Below are 14,851 nucleotides of genomic sequence, written 5' to 3' on the forward strand. Positions count from 1 at the left end.
TCTTGAAATAATTATGTCCAGTTCTGGTTGCCTCATTATAGGAAGGATGTAGAAGCTATAAGCAGATTGCAGAGATTTACGAGGATGCTGCATCAACTTTCCTGGTAACCTCCTCAGAGAACACTATAAGATTGGTTAGTCATGATCTATCACGCACAAAGCCATGTTGAATATTCCTAATCAGGTCTTGCCTATCCATATCCTATTCCTGAGAATGCATTCCAATAATTTACGCAATCCTGACATCAGGCTCACCAGCCTATAATTTCCCACCTTAGAGCCTTTCTTGAACAATGGAACAACATTAGCTATCCTTCAATCAATCCTTCAGCACCTCATCTGAAGCTAAGGATATTTTAAATACCTCTGCCAGGATCCTAGATTTTCTTCACGAGTCTCCCACAAGGTCCAAGGGGATACCTTGTCAGGCCATAGAGATTTATGCACTCTAATTTGCCTCATGTGTCTTCTCATTTATAATCTGAGTCTCACCGATGGCATAGAAGTGCCTGTCTGTTCATTTTACTAACAAAGCCCTATTGCTGGTGGTGGAATAGACATTTTCCTCCACAGTTGTGCATCTAATGTAACCATGGTGCCTGAAACTTGTAACTCGTGGTAAGATGGCACCAGCAAACACTTCATGAAACAACTACTTTTATTACTTCTCTCAAAAATGACTCTACTATTCAGCTGTATGTGATTGAAGCCTGTGATTTACATTTTGATAATGTATTTACATGCTGATTGAGTGATTTAGTGCTTTGCTGTCTCCAAGGGAGTTCGGTGAGGTTGAGAGCAGTGTGTGCAGCCTGCTGGTGGAGTGTGAGCCCATGATTGACTCCATTGCCTCTCTCCGATTGACGTGTCGGGCAAGGTTGAAGAGTGCAGGCGGGTGTTCAGCATTAGACTGGTCTTCCATTCCTACTCACTAACTGCTATCAGAGGAAAATGGAGAAGTCTTGCATTCTATTCTACAAGGATTGATCAGAGCGGCTTGTGGCTGTGGATTCATTTGGGGGTCTTGGAGTTCATGTTGCATGCATTTCTGGATTCTGGTTACTCTTGTTTTGCTGGTTTTGAGCAGTTTGATTAGGGTGATTGAAGTGGACTGGGGTACTTTGACAAAGACTGGCTCTGCAGCCTGCAGTTGGCTAATGGCATGGCACTGAATAGAACTAAACTGAATAGTCCTGGACTCCTTGTTTGATGATTGATACTTATTCACTTGCTTTTTACTGTTTGCGCAAATTTTTCTTTTATTTCAAGTGCTGCGTGTTTGATGTTTCCTTTGAACGGGTTCCATGATATTTCTTTGTTTCGTGGCTGCCCGAGGGAGGATGAATCTCAGAATTGTATTCTGTATGCATAGGGTACTTTGATAATAAATGTACTTAGCTGCTGTTGTTGCTTTCCTCTTTGAGGCTAGTTGCCCCTCCCACACCCTATAAACACTTGTTTGAGAAGGGAATGATCAGAGAGGATTCCTGCATTAACTAACTGCACTTAATGCCCTTCTTGGCAGTCACCAATCTGCAGTGTGGGCAATTCACTAAGTGTACTATATACCACATTTTCTGCATCACAACTGCTGCATAGCAAGTCCAGCTGCAGTTCCAGTTGCTCTGTGTGGCTTGCCGAGAGCTGCTACTTGTCATACAGTAGGTATAGTCAGCTGGGACATTGGAACTGTCCCTGATCTCCCACATCCTACAGAATGAGCATATCATTGCCCCAGCTTTCATATACTTTATCCCCAGTCTCTTCCTCCAGGAAAGAGAAGAAAAAAAATCTTCACCTCGTCACTGCTCACTAAAGTCTGTACTTCATCCCCAGTAATTCTCAAAATGTATGTTCCAACGTGGCAGCTCTCACTTTACTTGTCGCTCCAGTTATACCTCAGTCTCAATAATTATGCATATGCTGCCAATCTTGATGTCACCCTTAGACCTTACCTACCTCCATCCTTTCTAGTGCTCCTTTTATACCTTACTCTCAAAAATACTGTAGGTGCTAATGGTCTCAGTGCTGCCCTAGGCCTAAATTCTGCTCCACCTTTCCTGACCCTCTTTTTGTACCTAATTCTCAAGTCCATATCTAATGATACTCATTATTATTGAAATGGCAACCTCTCCCATGGTTCCACACCCCGATCAATACTTACTGAATTGAGGCTATCTTGCTTGCAGAACAGTAGAAATTTAAATTCCTATTGAGTTCAGGGAATAGACACAAGTATTAAAAAGAAGTAAGTTATACATAATGGTTTGATTGCTGTTTGAATATTATTTTGTTACTGACTTATGTAGCATATTTGGGGATATCATTTTTGGGTCTGTTCTTTTTCTTCTTCTTGGGCCCTTAGCTCCCAGTGCAGTTTAGGCCATCAATGACATCCCGCCTCCATCATCCTTTGTTCTGAGCCAGTTTCTCAAGCTTCTTCTCACAAAGTCGATGGTGTGGTTGGAATCCAACAATATTTCTGTAATCCACTGCACAGGGGATTGACCTATACAGCTCACCAGAGCCCTGTTGGCTGGCCTTGGCCTTACTCATACCCATTTATTCCTCTCATGACAGGGACGTTGAGTTGGACTTCGAGAGGTTTTGTTCTTTTTTAGATGTTGTAATTTTAGGACAGAATGTATAGGATGTATTAAAATGGTCTTTATAATTAGAGGTGTTTTAAAAAGTAAGAAGAAGCAAAATAAACCAGGGCATTTTACATTAAATTACAAATAAATGGACAGTCATCATAGGTTCAGATGATTTCAATAAAGAAAAACTATTCTTCTGCAGGCTGATAAAGGGAACTGCCAGGGGTATACAAAATTATGAAGGACATAAATGTTGTTGATATTGAGAAACCTTTCCCTTTAACAGCATTGCCTTTACTTTAACCAGACATCAAGGGTTAAAGTAAGGAGTAGGAGACTTAGAGTATTTTGAAGGAAATATCTTTCTCCCAGAAGGTAATTGAAATCTGGAACACACTGCTTGAGGAGGTGATGAAGAGAGATACTCTTGGAACATTTCAGAAGTGTTTAGATGAGTACTTGAAATTCCAAAGCATAGAGGACATTGGGCTATGAGTCCTGGAAATTCAGATATAGGTAATTGATGGCCATCATGGTGGGCTAAAGGGCCTATTGATAATTTTAAATCAATTTGAAACTATCACCAAAAGCATCATGGATATTTTGCACAGTATTCTACAATGTAAAAAAAACTGAAACAGTAGAAGGATTGTTCAGAATTTAAAAAAAAAACAAACTGGGTAAGTAAAATGAAATTCTAAATTGTTGTGTTCATTTGAAAGGATGACAGAAATGGAATTAATTGGATACTATTTTAGGAAGCCAGCTCAAATACAATGGGCAGAATGGCTTCTTCTGCATTGTGAAGCCATCCAATTATTCAATTCCATTACTTTATTCAAAAGATCATTCAATCAAAACTTAACCTGAAAAAAATGAGGGAGCAGAAGCTTGATGGACTTTTTTTGACAGCAGAGCTCAGTAGCACTGCAGCAACTATTTCTGTATTTTTCATGTCTGTTAAAGAGTTTCAAATCCCTTGCACTAACTTTGCTTTGATGTATATTTATGATAGAGGAAAAATATATCACTGTGCAACCATATGTCAACCAAGGCAAAGATGAGATTGGCTTTGAAAAAGGCGTCATGGTGGAGGTCATACAGCGGAACCTTGAAGGCTGGTGGTTCATCAGGTGGGCTTTATTTCAAAGATAATTTGGAAAATTAATAGCATTCATGTTTTGCTCTTAATGTCTATTCACTTTACAGTCCAGAACAATGTACATTGTGAGACAACTTCTGTTAGACTTCAAGAGTGTACAATTATAATTAAAGTTTGCTTAGTGGTTAAAACTTTTCAGTGGAGGGACTTACAAAGCAAAAGAACAATATTGATCTCTATAGCTTTTACCATATTGTGTCATTCATTTTTGTATTTTTGAAGTCAGTATTCTGATGTTGAGTTTCCACTCTCAGGTCTGTAGTCTTCGCTCTGTGTAAACAACCTTGGTTGAGAGGGAAGTAATGGGAGCATAGTGAGCAGCAAAATATCTAGGATGTACTTAATTTCCATTCCTGTTTACTGCCTGTTGATATTTCCAGATGAGGCATAGGATCATCTAAGAATATAGGGGTTGGAATCAGAATCGGACTTATTATCACTGACATATGTCATGAAATTTGTTTAGTGGCAACTGTGTGTGTGCGTGTGTGTATCTCTGTGAAAACCCTGCTTTCCTTGGCTGCACAAGTCTGGGGAAGACACTCTCCGGTCCCACCAAACTGGTGAGACCGAGATGGCTTTTCTGCCCCAAACCCCGGTTTGTGTGGATGCTGTGTAATTTTTGCTACCCTGTTACAAATTAGTGCCACGAAATAACAGACAGAACACTGCATACAATTAAAGCAATTATATTTAAGAATCTTAACTAAAGGGCTAGTAAAGTAAAACAAAAGGAAAAGGGCTCATTTTAATTAAACACTCAAATATGCAAAAGTTGGAACTCATCATGAACTTCTCTGTCACTCACGTGCTGGGCCCTCGGTCTGCATGAAAGCACACACCACCTTCCGGATGTCACTCGCAATCCATCTCAAACAAACGAGACACCCACCGGGTCATATCCTGCGACCGGTTCTCCCCAGCGTATTCTCTCTTCATCTCCTGCCAAATCAAAACAAAAACTCCCAAGACCAGCCTTAGCGTCCCTCACCAAGAAAACCTCCCATTAATTGGGTGGCACACATTCCACATCATCCCTTATCTTCACCAATAACCCAAGCAGGCTGAAAGCAGAACAGACTGCTCTTACAGAATTGCTAAGTGAAATACCTACAACATAACAGTAAAGATGTGAACCAGGGCAATACATACATATATATATATATATATAAATTAATTACAGATAATTGGGACACATCTAGATCACTACACTTTGGCCCAATTAAACAGCTGCCCCAATTAGCCCAAGTTTCAGGGAAATAGTTAAACAGGTACAGTATATAAAAGACAAACTACCATTTAACTGAGTAACAAATTGTGTTTAAAGGAACTACTGAACAAATTACCGTTTGTAGAACACTAATACTATTAATATAGTTCCTAATAGTTATTGATGGAGGAATTCATTCCGTATATGTTGCTGTTTTCTTTTGACTGTAAATGAATAAAATTAGTACAAACACATAGTACAGACAAAGGACGACTGCCTTCATACAATGGTTTTGATAACTGCATCCTTCAAATCTTTATTTTCATTGTTGCATCAAAGTTCAAAGTAAAATTTGTTATGAGTACAAACATGTCACCACATGCAACTCTGAGATTTTTTTCTGCAGGCATATTTAGCAAATCTATAGACCAGTAACTGTAAACAGGATCTGTAAACTGTAAACATCAGGAACTGTAAACAAACTGTGCCAATGCAGATAATAAATAGCAATAACAACAAGCATGAAGTAACAAGATAAGAGTCCTTAAATGAGTGTAGTTATCCCTTTTGATCAAGAGCCTGATGGTTGAGGGGTAGTGACTGTTCTTGAACCTAGTGGTGTGAGCCCTGAGGCACTTGTACTTTTTACCTGATGGCAGTCGCAAGAAAAGAGCATGGCCTGGGTGGTGAGGATCTTTGATGATGGATGGTGCTTTTCTATGACTAAGTTTCATGTAGATTTGTTCAGTGGTTGGGAGGGTTTTATCTGTGATGTACTGGGCTGAATCCATTATCTTTTGTAGGATTTTCCAGTCAAAGACTGAAGATGATTGGCAATACCTTCAAATTCTTCATTCCTAACTTACTGAAGTAGTAAAATTATTTCATTGACTGCTTGAAACTGCAGTGAGCAAAATAGTTCTGTATTGTCTTGTTGGTTATTTCTCGCCAGTTATCAGTGACAAAAATCATTGCTTTTTGAACACAAGCACACACAATTGACACTAATTAGAAACTGTTCAGCAGCAGTCTCCTGTCCCAATTAAGCAGCATAGTGTCCCAAATAAACAAAGGGAATCCCAGCTACTTTCACAGGTTTGTCCTTTGAGTTGTCTCAAATAAATGGCTGCTCTGATTAACCAATGGGTCAATTAACCGGAATCCACTGTATAAAAGAACAGAAATAGTGAGGTTGTGTTCAGAGGTTCATGGATCATTCATGGCAAGGAGAAGAAGCTGTTCCAAAAATGCTGAATGTGCTTCTTCAAGATCTTGTGCCTCTTTCCTGACGGTAGTAACAAGAAGGGACATATCCTGGGTGTTGAGGGTTCTTAATGATTGATGCCACCTTTTAGAAGCATCACCTTTCGAAGATACCCTCGATGTTGGGTAGGCTAGTGCTTATGAATAGAGCTGGGTGAGTTTACAGCCCTCTGCAGCTTTTTACAATCCTGTGCAGTGGTCCCTCCATACCAGACCATGATGCAACCAGTTAGAATGCTGCTGGTATGCCTTCTTCGTAATTGCATCTGTATGTTAGGCCCCGGATAGATCTTCAGAGATGTTGATATGTAGAGAGAATAGAGCAATTGGCTGAGCATGCATCCTTGAGTTGTGCCTGTGTTGATTGTCAGAGAGGAGGAAATGTTATTTCCAATCTGCACTGACTGGCTCCTGATGAGGAAGTCAAGGATCCAGTTGCAGAGAGACGTATGGAGACCCAAGTTTCAAAGTTTATTGATTAGTACTGAAGAGATGCTGGTCATTGAGTCATAAAACACTACAGCACGGAAACAGGCCCTTAGGCCTCAATAGTCCATGAAGGAGTATTAATCTGACTAGTCCCATCGACCTACATCAGGACCATAGCCTCCATACCTCTCCTAATTTCTCTCAAATGTTAAAATTGAACCTGCATTCACCACTTCTGCTGCAGCTCGTTCCACGCTATCATCACCCTCTGAGTGAAAACATTTCCTCTCATGTTCCCTTTATATCTTTCACCTTTCACTCTTAACCCATGACCTCTAATTCTAGTCTTTTTCCTCAGTGGAAAAAGCTTGGTTACATTTACCCTATCTATACCCCTTATGATTTTGTATACCTCTATCAAGTCTCCCCTCATTCTTTTACGCTCTGAGAATAAAGTTCTAACCTATTCAACTTTTCTCTATAAATCAGGTCCTCAAACCCCTGCAACATCCTTGTAACTTTTCTCTGCACTCTTTCAGTTTTATTGGTGTTGAATACTAAGCTGTAATCAATAAACAGCAGTCTTGCATGTACATTGGTATTGTCCAAGGTCAAATAGAGAACCTATGAGATAGACCTATTGTGGCAGGAGGTGAATTGCAACATGTCCACGTCCTTGCTTGGGCATGAGTTAATTCTAGGCATGATCAACCTCTTAAAGTACTTCTTCACTGTAGATATGAGTGCAACTGGGTGATAGTCATTGGGACTGCTCACCCCGCTCTTCTTGGGCACTGGTATGATTGATGCTGGTATGCTGACTCTGTCTATCTGTTTGACAGAATCATCAGGGGATTTATGAAAGAAAATTGGCATTTGACTGAAGTACTGGATTTCCTTGAGAATGTGATGTGATAAGGGAGGACCAGTGTATGTGGTTTATATGGATTTTCAGAAGGGTTTCAATGTTGTCCAATGCAGAGGTTGATAAACAAGATTAGATAATATAAGGACACAAAATAAAGGGGCAGAATTAGGCTATTTGGCCCATTAAGTCTGTTCTGCCATTCTATCATGGCTGATCCATCATTCCTCTCAACCTCTTTCACTTGCACTCTCTGAGTAATCTTTGATGTCCTTACCAATCAAGAACCTATCAACCTATGCTTTAAATATATCCAATGACTAGGCCTTTACAGCTGTATGTGGCAGTGAATTCTGCAGACTCATGACTCTCTGGTGAAAGAAATTCCTCCACATCTCTTTTCTAAAGGAATGTTGTTCTATTCTAAAGCTCTGCCCTCTGGTCTTGGGCTCCTCCGCTATAGGAAACATCCTCTCCACATTCATTCTACAAAGACCTATCAAAATTCGACAGGTTTCAATGAAATTTCCGTCATTCTTGCAAATCCAGTGAGTACAGGCCCACAGCCATCAAATACTCCTTGCACGTTAACTCTTTCATTCCCGGCATCATTCTCATAAATCTCCTCTGGACCCTATCCAATGCCAGCACATCCTTTCTTGGATATGAAGCCAAAAACTGCTCACAAGGCTCTTAAGTGTGGTCTAACCAATGCCTTTTAAAGCCTCAACATTACCCCCATTCTTTTATATTCTAGTTCTTTCATTGTGTTTGCTTTCTTTACCACAACTCAACCTGCAAGTTAACCTTTAGGTAATCCTGCACAAAGACTCCCAAGTCCCTTTGCACCTCCATTTTTCAGAATTTTCTCCCCGCTTAGAAAATAGTTGCATGACTTACCCATTATAAAGTGATTGTCTACTTTCCTTTTTGAATTACTATTTTCTTGTGACAGTGTTCATAAAACTGTTTAGAAAAGAAGTTCCAGTATTTAAGCCCAGTGACGAAGCAATGACAATATGTCAACGATGACAGTTCTGTCTACTGAATAACGCACACAAATGCTTGAGGAACTCAGCAGGTCGTGCAGTATCTAGAGAGGAATAAATTGTCGATGCTTCAGACTGAGACCATGATGTAGTCTTGATGATGCCTCCTATCTATAGACCCTGTCTATATTTCTCACTGCCTCTGTAAAGCAGTCAACATAATTAACACCCCTCCACTGACCCCAGACATGATCTCTTCTCTCCCATCGGCAGAAGATACAGAAGTCTTAAACCACTTACTGCCGGGCTCAAGGACAGCTATCAGACTCTTGAATGGACCTCTTCCTCACAATTTTCCTCATTACTCTTTATTGGGTTGGGGGTGTTGTGGATAGTGTGGGGGGTTGTCAGAGGTTACAGCGGGACATTGATAGGCTGCAAAACTGGGCTGAGAAGTAGCAGATAAGTGTGAGGTGCTTCATTTTGGTAGGTGAAATATGATGGCAGAATATAGTATTAATGGTAAGACTCTTGGCAGTGCGGAGGATCAGAGGGATCTGGGGGTCCGAGTCCGTAGGACACTCAAAGCTGCTGCGCAGGTTGACTCTGGTTAAGAAGGCATACGGTGCATTGGCCTTCATCAACCGTGGGATTGAGTTTAAGAGCCGAGAGGTAATGTTACAGCTATATAGGACCCTGGTCGGACCCTACTTGCAGTACAGTGCTTAGTTCTGGTCATCTCACTACAGGAAGGATGTGGAAACTATAGAAAGCATGCAGAGGAGATTTACAAGAATGTTGCCTGGATTGGAGGACATGCTTTATGAGAATAGGTTGAGTGAACTTGGCCTTTTCACCTTGGAGCGGTGGAGGATGAGAGGTGACCCGATAGAGGTGTATAAGATGATGAGAGGCATTGATTGTGTGGATAGTTAGAGGCTTTTTCCCAGGGCTGAAATGGCTAGCACGAGAGGGCACAGTTTTAAGGTGCTTGGAAGTAGGTACAGAGAGGATATCGGGTAAGTTTTTTACGCAGAGAGTGGTGAGTGCACGGAATGGGCTGCCAGCTACGGTGGTGGAGGAGGATACAATAGGATCTTTTAAGAGACTCCTGGATAGGTATATGGAGCTTAGAAAAATAGAGGGCTATGGGAAAGCCTAGGTAATTTCTAAAGTAAGTACATGTTTGGCACAGCATTGTGGGCCACAGGACCTGTATTGTGCTGTAGGTTTTCTATGTATATGTCTATACGTCTATCTGGATAGCTCCAACTTCCAGTAATTACTCCCTCCCTCCTCCCCCTTCTCTCCTTTTCCTTTCCCGATCGTGGCTCCCCTGTTACCCTTCCCCTCACCTGCCTCTGGTGTGTGTCCTCCTTTCTCCCCTAGTCCACTCTCCTCTCCAATCTAATTCGTTCTTCGACCTTTTACCTTTTCCACTTACCTCCTCTCAGTAACTTATTTCATCCTCACCTCCCCAACCCACCTACCGTCTGCTTCACTTGTATTTCTTTCCCTCCACCCACCTTCTTATTCTCGCCTCTTCCTTTCCAGTCCTCAGGTGAAAGACCTCAGCCTGAAAACTGACTCTATATTCTTCTCCATAGGTGCTGCTTGATCTGCTGAGTTCCTCCAGCATTTTGTATGTCCAATTTTTAGGTACTTGAAGCATCTTATGGTCAAGATGGCACCAAGCTGAAATGTCGATTGAGGTTGGGCTTAGAGTTGTTGTTTTTTCAGGTTTGGAGGGATGGTTTTGGATACAGTGTGAGGAGTTGTGTCAGATTGGAGTTCAGGAACAGGGATGAGGGAGATTCATAGGCAGTAAATGAAGAATCGGGCAAGAATCAATGTGCAGAGTCCAGATTGGAGTGCTTCACAGTTGAAGATCAGCTATCCCAGAGTCGGCAGGCACTGAAGAGACCAGTGATCCCCAGGTTAGTGAGTCCCAGGTCAGGAATCTGTATGATGGGAATCATGAGGGCTGGTAACCCTCTCCCCCCAGGATACTGAGTTCTGTGCAGGTCTGAAACCCATGATCGGCAAATCTTGAGGTCAATACATAGAGGTCAGCAAAGTCCAGAAATCAGTAAGTCTGGAGATAGGAGCCTGAAGGCTGAACCACCTGGGTTGGTGTTTGGAGGTCAGAGGCCTGTTGTCTGCAAGTCCAGGCCAGGGACTGGAGGTTGAAGACCCATTGTCATAGAGTCATGGAGCACTACAGCACAGAAACAGTCCCTTCGGCCCATCTAGTCCTTGCCAAACTATTATTCTGCTCGAATGATGCTTGCGAGTCTTAGAGTCCAGGGCCAAGGTTTGGAAGCCCGAAGCAAATTGTTCTTACGATGGAGGCCTGTCTGTGTGTGAGTAGGAGGGGTGAGAAGGGAGTTTGTTTTGCTGTTGTTGCAGCTACTTCTGTTGTTCTGCTGAACACTGAGGGCATGCTGTGTTGGTGTTGGAATGTATGGCAATATTTGTGGGCTGCTCCTGCCACATCCTGAGGTGTGTTGGTTTTTAATGCAAATTTCACTGTGTGTTTTGATGTGATATATGAATCTGAAGAGCTATAACGTGATCTCATGTTTACTGCATGGGTTGGCATAGGAACAATGTAAATAACTCTGTTTTAGTTGGCGTGACTGATGGGTTAAACGGCCTTCTTTTCTGCTGTAAATTACTATGGTTCAAAAATTTGCTTTCAAAAAGTCTACTAGAATTAAAAAGTTAGAGATGTAAAGACAGGTTTTACAAGTTTTCAGTCTGTTACATATATTGAAAATTCTGCCTCGTTGCAACCTGTGACAGAAAATCTAGCAATAATCATTTGGTGGGGCCAATTTTCTGGTAATTGTACAGGCATAGCCAGTTGTGATTTACTTCTGTTTTTGGGACTTTACTATTAGTACAATAATATGGAGTGAGGTAGTTTGAGTCCCTTGATATCTATATATATTCAATGGCCAAATCACACTGCCTTTTGGTGGAACTCATCCAACTCTCCCAGAATGCTTCTGTCAGCAGATTCCCTCATTTCCTGTCTCTCTTTCACAGTCATTCCCCACTGGAGTAATTCCAGAATTTCAGAGCTGGAAAGCAGATGGCAGGAAGTGGCTCTCAGACGTGAAGACATTTTGCTCCACTTAGTTGTCTGTTTCTTGCCTGCATTTACTTCTTTAAAAAAGCAAAGCATTAGCTCAAACTACATTGGAGATATTTTTTAGTTCACATTTGACTTTTCAAAAGATTAATTTGAACTGTGTTACAATGTTTATCTGCCCGTGAGCTAAATATTGTTAGGAGGTTCTGCTCTTTGACATTGTTTGTGTATCACTCAATATAGTTAGATATTTAAGATCTTTCCCCTGCACGGTAAGATGAACATTCTTTAAAAACGTAGACAGATTTGTCTCAGTATGAGAGAATAATAGAAAGACTGCATTTCTACTTTTGACTACAATAACAGAAATTGCCTCACTTTGCACAAAAAGAAATATTCAAAAAGCTTCTCTAACGGCAAAAATTAGAAAACTAACATCCAAATTATTGAAGTTTAATCAAGCTACATACCTTTATCAAATCAATGTAGGGTTCACAATATTTGATGCTGGACCACTGACACGTAACCTTCAGTCCATTGTGTCCATAGTGACCATAAGACATAGAAGCATCATTAGGCCATTCGGCCTATTGAGTCAGCTCTGCCAATCCATCATGGCTGATTTGTTTTCTTTAATTTCCTTCAACCCCATTCTCCTGCCTTTTCCCCATAATCTTTGCATTTATTAGGCATAAACTTATTAATGTCCATTTTAAACATACCCAATGACTTGGCCTCCACAGCTATCTGTAGTAAAGAATTTCACAGATTCATCATCCTCTGGCTAAAGAAATTTCTCCTCATCTCATTCTGAAAGGATGTTCTTTTATTTTAGACATGAGGTACTACAGGTGATGGAAATCTAGAGTAATAGGCACTGTATTATCTGGACACTGATAAAGGGTCTCGGCCTGAAACGTCAACTGTTTATTCCCATCTGTAGATGCTACCTGACCTGCTGAGTTCCTGCAGCACATTGTGTGTATTGACGCTTTATTCTGAGGGTGTGTCTTCTGGTCTAAAAGGGATGTCCCTCGATTCTGTGGCTGTGACCTCTCAACGTCTACTGTATCTAAGCCTTTCAATATTCAGTAGATTTCAGTGAGATCCCGCCCCCACCACGCTCTTCTTCTAAACTCCAGCAACTACAGGTCCAGCGCTATCAAACACTCCTAAGTTAACCCCTTTGTGCCTGGGTTCATTCTCATGAATCTTCTCTCAGCCCTCTCCCATGCCAGCACATCCCTCCTCAGAAAAGGTACATAAAACCGGTCACAGTACTACAAGTGTGGTCTGACTAATCCCTTATAAAGCCTCAAAATTACATCCCTGATTTTATATTCTTGTCCTCTCGAAATGATTGCATTAGCTTTCTGTACCACTGACTCAACCTGCAAGTTAACTTTTAGGGAATCCTGCATGGGGACTTCAAAGTTCCTTTGCATCTCTAATTGCTGAATTTGCTTCTAGCAAGTTACAAGACCAAACACTTCCCACCTGCTGCTACTTTTCCCATTCAGCTAATCCACGTAAGTCCTTCAGCAGGCTCCCTGCTTCTTCAACATGACCAGCCCCTCCACCTATTTTTGTATTATTTGCAAACTTGGCCACAAAGTCATCAATTCTATCATCAATATCATTAACGTATAATGTGAAAAGCAGTTACAACACTGATCCCTGTGAAACTCATCACTAGTCACTTGCAACCAACCAGAAATTTCTCCCTTTATTCCCACTCTTTACCTCCTGCCAGTCAGCCAATTTTCTACCCATTTTAGTATTTTTCCTATAATACCATGGGCTGTTGTATAGCAGCCTCATGAGCAGCACCTTAACAAAGGCCTTTTGAAAATCCAAATAAGCAGCATCCACTGACTCTCCTTTGCCTATCCTGCCTCTTATATCCCCTCAAAGAATTCTAATAGATTTGCCAGGCAAGGTTTCCCCTTAAAGGAAACCGTGCTGATTTGGACTATTTTATCATGTGCCTTCAAGTACCCTGAAACTTCATCTTAATAATAGACTTCAACATCCTCCCAACTGCTGAAGTCAGGCTAACTGGCCTATAATTTCTTGTCTTTTGCCTACCTTCCTTCTTAAAAAGTGGAAAGATACTTGCAATGTTCTAGTCCTCAGGAACCATTCCAAAATCTCATGTTTCTTGAAAGATCGCTACTAAAGTTTCCACAATCTCTTCAGTTACCTCTTTCAGAACCCTGGCGTGCAGTCCATCTGGTCCAGCTGACTTCCCTACCTTCAGACCTTTCAGCTTTCCAAGCAATTTCTCTTTAGTAATTGCAACTACACCCAGTTCTACCCCCCTGACGCTCTCGAATTTCTGGCATATTGCTGGTGTCTTTGACAGTAATGACTGATGCAAAATACTTATAAGATTCATCCACAATTTTTTGTCTTGTATTTTTACCTCACCTGCATCATTTTTCAGTGCCCTGATATCCTCTCTTGCCTCTCTTTTACATCTGGAAAAAGCTTTTGGTATACTCTTCTATATTGTTGGCTGTCTTTTCTTCATATTTCATCTCTTCTCTCCTTATTGCTTTTTTCACTGCCTTCTGTTGGTTTTTAGAAGCTTCCAAATCCTCTAATTTCCCACTAATTTCTGTTGCTAATGAGGCCATGGTTTTCAAATGCTCGTAAATCTGCCTGTGCCGTGCAATGTAACAATAAGAATAGATTGAGATGCCACATGAATGTGTAGTTGAAGAATTGGTGTAGTTGGCAGGGTTTCATAAATATGAATTATTGAGGTCTCTCCTAGGGTAGGTGTGAACTGTACAAAAGGGTAGGGTTACAAATGAACACTAGAGATGAAGTGTGTCTACTTTAATACAAGAAAGATCAGAACAAAGGTGATGAAATTAGAGTGTGGGTTATTACATTGAGTACGACATTGGGGCAATTGCAGAGACTTGACTGTCACAAGGACAGTAATGGCTGCTGGATGTCTGTGGTTTAGTTATTACATAGTCAGAGTACTACAGCGCAGATACAGGCCAATTAAAGGTGATGACCCTGGTCAAGTGACAGATCTCTGGGTGGAGTGAACATTTCAGAGATAGTGATCACAACTCCTTGAGCTTTTGCATTGCCTTGGGCAGGAATAGGAGCAGATGGTACAGGAAAGTAATTGGGGGAGGGCGAATTATGATGCTATTAGGCAGCAGTTTGAGAGCATAATTTGTGAATGGGTTTTATTTCAACACTTAAGAGAACTTTGG

General features: G+C 41.1%; 1 protein-coding gene across 4 annotated transcripts in view; it reads left to right on the plus strand.

The window, feature by feature from the left end:
- Positions 1-14,851, plus strand: part of sh3pxd2aa (SH3 and PX domains 2Aa) — a 309,816-nt gene that overhangs the window by 256,224 nt on the left and 38,741 nt on the right. For all 4 annotated transcript variants that reach the window (XM_063071466.1, XM_063071467.1, XM_063071468.1 and 1 more), the window contains one exon: positions 3,613-3,730. In XM_063071466.1, coding sequence (XP_062927536.1) covers positions 3,613-3,730 — 118 coding nt within the window. The remainder of the gene's footprint in view (positions 1-3,612; positions 3,731-14,851) is intronic.

Source organism: Mobula hypostoma, chromosome 19, assembly GCF_963921235.1.
Source record: "Mobula hypostoma chromosome 19, sMobHyp1.1, whole genome shotgun sequence".
NCBI classification, from domain to species: Eukaryota; Metazoa; Chordata; class Chondrichthyes; order Myliobatiformes; family Myliobatidae; genus Mobula; species Mobula hypostoma.